The 4,535-nt window shown below is 37.0% G+C and overlaps 1 protein-coding gene across 1 annotated transcript; it reads right to left on the bottom strand.

Moving 5' to 3' along the window:
• On the bottom strand, window positions 1-4,535 carry LOC100260515 (uncharacterized). Its single transcript, XM_002272782.4, has 4 exons — window positions 4,075-4,535; window positions 2,523-2,602; window positions 2,385-2,443; window positions 1-648 (listed from the first exon to the last, which is right to left on the bottom strand). The coding sequence occupies exons 1-4, from the start codon at window positions 4,366-4,368 to the stop codon at window positions 344-346; spliced, it is 738 nt and encodes a 245-aa protein (XP_002272818.1). The 5' UTR covers window positions 4,369-4,535; the 3' UTR covers window positions 1-343.

The raw sequence follows: 4,535 nt of genomic DNA, 5'->3' as shown, positions 1-4,535 counted from the left end.
GAGAGGAATATAATAATTTCATCACCTGAAAATACTACAATATATAAGCGAAGCACATTCAACGTGCTGTTAAAACGGTCACAGAAAATTCCAGAGAAAAAGGACTGAGATGACTCGCCTGTGTAAATCTGGAAACTATAGCTAGAATCTTCAATGTGCACTTAAATGTATAATAAATAATCCCAGAGATTGAAGATCATGAATCATTTTTGCCCAGTATATCAAATGAACTGTGGGGTGAAGCTCCTATGATTACTGTTGCAATCGCTACGCTGATAATTATTTTTCCACCAATCCAGTCCTCTCTTGTTAATGTCAGCTGTATTTCCTTTATTTATCAAAATCACAGGACAGGCATGTCGAGTGCTTGTAACACATCCTTGAATTCAAATTCACGGGTTTCTTTGTTGAAGCGTTCAACCAGCTTGTACCTGACATCATTCAAATAAAAAGACTGAGCAGTCTCCAAAAGCCATTTCGCCTCTGAGTCACTGAGCTTGCTGGTGAACACAATATCTCCCCGGATAAGCACCAAATCCTTACTTTCTGCAAAGTCTGTGTAAAAAGTGACAGTGAAGTAGGGAGCTGCTTGAGTTCCTCTTGCCTTGTAATCTTCAAGACCAGTGAAAATCATGTGTTGCATTTGAACTGCATGACAACTTGAACAAAAGCTTCAGTGGACAAATATTCATACTAAGGTATTCATCCTAAGCTTCAGTTCCACAAACACTACTGATTAAGGAGGAGATGAAAAAAACTAGAAACAACTGGTTCCAAGGTATTCAAGCATCAAGAGGAGGAAAGGGTTGTTCATTCAGGCAAGTTAAAAATTGGCTGAAGTTGATTTAATTATTTTACTTTTGTTATTAAATTACTGCCTTGGTACTCCAAACAAAGTTTCATAACCATTTGGGGTAACTGCAGCCAAAAGGTTCAAAACAGCAATATTAGTAGCCCCTAATTATGCACATAGCCATTCTTGTTCCATGTAACGGTTTGAAGCCATACATGATTTATTGTAAGCTATAGTGAGAGGGACAAGTTTAGTCAAAGCCTCAAAGCATTTACTAGGCTCAAAACATGATGCCAAGGAGGTCATGGAAGTGTCCCCATGGAAATTGGGACGCATATAGACAATAAGGCACTAGGCAATGAAACATCCACTTAAGTATAAACCTCATTTTGAGATAAAACTTTGTTATTTCACTCCTAAAAGATAAAATTTTGACACAGGACATCTAGTCCCAAGAGAGTAGTCAAGTCAATGAGGTGGCGGAAAAATTAACTTTAATGCACCTAGGAAACTTGAGAAACCAGGTTATATTAGTTTTCTAGTTTTTTTTTTCACTCTTAGTGTTTGGTGGGAGATTAATGGGATAATGATGATAAATAGAAGTGAAAGATGCAGGGAAGAGGTCTTTGTCCTTTGCATTCAGGAAAATCTCAGTAATATAGAAATCCCTTTTTTTTTCTCTATCTCTGGTGGACTCCAGATTTTTTCCCCTGGGTTAGACGTGTTCTTTCCCTTTTCCTGTTTTCTGCTGCATCAAATTTGGAGTTCAGAATTTATATGACTTGCTAATGAATTAAGTTTGAAGAGCTAACTCAAGCAATGGATCTAAACCTTAATGACAAAAGACTGGAAGGAGAAAAAAGGGCTTTTGTATCAACAGGAATGCAAACACAAAACCGTAATTTATTTCCTTTTTTAACAAATATCAGTTTTTTTTATAGGCAACAAATATCAGAAATCTAATAAAACATATTCAGAACATGGTCCGTGAATTATAATCTCAATAGTTTTATTTTATTCTCATTTCTATTTTGTTATTACTGTTTATTATTTTTCATACTGCCCAAGCATTGCCAAGGTTTTCCTCATGTGAGGAGGTGGCACCAACTAGGTTTTGCCTACATGCTTTGACTACATTGGAGAAGACAATTGATTGTTAAAACAGATTTATAATTATGAACTAATACTAAGTTGTAGAGTGACAGATTCCAATCACTATTCAAAGGTTGGAAGTTCTATGTTGTCTAGTCAAAGTGTCTATCAGGCTGATCTCCATAGGTTTTTTAACCTTATTTTTTAATACATATGTATGTAGGTATGTATATTCTTTTTACCTTTATTATTGCTAAAGTAAGTGAAATTTACTTGTCACCATGCTAGAAAATTATGAACTCATCTCAGCTTCTCATTGCAGAGGTTAAAACTTAATTTGTTTGTGTCTCTTGATATAGACTAGTCCACCAACAAGGTTAATTAGGCAAAGGAAGGAAACTTTCCTTGCCACAAATAAATCAAGTTTCCCATACAGGCCCCTTAACAGTATAAAATCACTACATAAAATATGAAAAAAGCTATTAATTAGAGATCGAACCTTGAGCGAACATTGTTGCATAACCACTTCCTCTCCACAAAGGAATGACAAAATGCCGGCTACAAGGATAGATGGAAGTAAGAATAAAGGAATAAGAAAGACCACATACACAACAAAAATACCAGGTAAATGGATTACCAATTTGCTGCTCTGTGCTCTAACAGATGATACAGTTTCGGTTTCATGGATGCAGCAATATGACCTCTTCCCAAGTGATACTGATGTAACAAAACCACATCCAAAAATGAATAAAGAATAAAACATAATCAGAGGTCTTACAAGCTAAGGCCTATAGCCGGAAATTGTGATGGTATCATTAAACATAAAACAGACCCAATTCGGTCATACTAATGATACAAATATCCTAACAATCAGGAACCTACCAAAACATGCAAGCATGAGGATTGGAACAAATATAATATATATATTTTAGAGGCACAGTCCTAGGCTGAAGATGTTTAAAGGGATCTTTTCAAGCAATTGGCCACCTGCTGAATCAGGCTGTAGATGTTTAAAGGCCTTCTTGTAGATTGGGTTCACCATGTAAAATATGCTTTGTGATTGGAGGGCAACTTTAAAAAAAAGCTAGTGAATCACCACACACTCTTTATACGAGTAGGCAAATATTTCACTCATGTACTACTTAAACTGTCTCACTGTCTCACAGCATCAAGCAACACAAGACCCTGGACATTGAAAATGCTGAAGCTCAATGGTAATAATAATAAATCATAAGAATTCCATTCAGCATCTCCCGTGTACTATGTATTTATTAGGGTTGCACCTCTTTCTGTGCTTTCGATAAAGTTATGCTTATACGTAAATAAAAGTGAGACCACATCAAAAGACAGCCATATTAATGGCTATGAAACCAAGGAACACATTGATTTGGTTTGACATGATCAAATAGAACAGTTTTATAGCTGTGTTAGAAACTTAGAAATTAACCTCCTATTGCTCCTTTGCAAAAAACGAGCTCCTTCCTCCTTTTGTATGCTCTGGGAAGGGAGTGAAAAGTAGGGCTGGGCTAATCTTCTATATCTTGATCAAAGTTCAAAAATCTAGATTCCAAGAAAAAATAAAATAAAGATAATGCATTCAAGTCCAGGTCAATTACATGAGCAAATCCTGAAATACATTTTTCTTTTGACACAAAACTAGTAAGTGCAATGAAAGTAGTCCAGCAAAACTACATGAATCTCTTTGGACATTCAGTGGAAACAGAGTGGCTGCATTGCGTTTTCCATAGCATTTGATGTGAGAATTCATCGGTAGAATAGGGTGGTGATGGGCCCCTACTTGGTTTTTCTGAAAAGAAAATGTTATCACACTTTTGTGATGGCTGCTATTTTCCTAGATAGCTCCATTTCAGGATGATGGATCTCTATCTTGAAATGCTATGTAAAATGCAACAAGGCCATTCCTTTTTATGGAATGACTCAAACCGGCTGTAGTTCAAACACCTCATGGGTGTCCATGAAGAGCCCATAAATCACAATAACAAATTTGTATACTAGCAAACTGTTCTCATAGTCAATTTGTCCAACAAATTCATTAAATGCAGCTTAGGCCACAAATTTCATCAACAAAGCAATGAATTAAAGCAAAGAACAAAAACCCATTTCCAAAAATCACATATCTATCTGAATTTCATAATAAGAATGAAAGGTAAGGGTATGAAAATTATTACATCATCCCAAATCGAAGCGATGTCCTCGGATGAGCGGTCCTTTACCCTCTCGATATCAAGAATTGAACCCAAGGGCTTTGGTTGCAACGGCGTGAACCCGGAAGCGAAACCTAAGGTCCGGCAGAACCCAAGTGAACCCCATTTCGGAAAATCACCTGGAATACCTTGTTGCAGTTTCCGAAAATTTGGTTTCACAGAGAAGGTACCAAACGACTGGGTGGATGAAGCACGGACGAGGAGACTTGCCACTGAAGAGGTTATGATCCTAGACACTCTTCCTGATACTCGTTGCATTGTATGAGTCCAAAAAATCTGAACACTTGGGAAGGGGATTCACAAAATTTCACCCTTCTGATGCTTCACTGTTAGAAAGTGAGTGAACCCAGATGACCCGGTCTACTCACTCCTTCAACCCGCTCTTTTTGGGTTTACATAAATGGGCTTCTATTTGGAGCCCTGGC

Source organism: Vitis vinifera, chromosome 10, assembly GCF_030704535.1.
Source record: "Vitis vinifera cultivar Pinot Noir 40024 chromosome 10, ASM3070453v1".
In the NCBI taxonomy this organism is placed as follows: Eukaryota; Viridiplantae; Streptophyta; class Magnoliopsida; order Vitales; family Vitaceae; genus Vitis; species Vitis vinifera.
The sequence above is the reverse complement of the archived record's forward strand: the minus strand, read 5'-3'. Positions and strand labels throughout refer to the sequence as shown.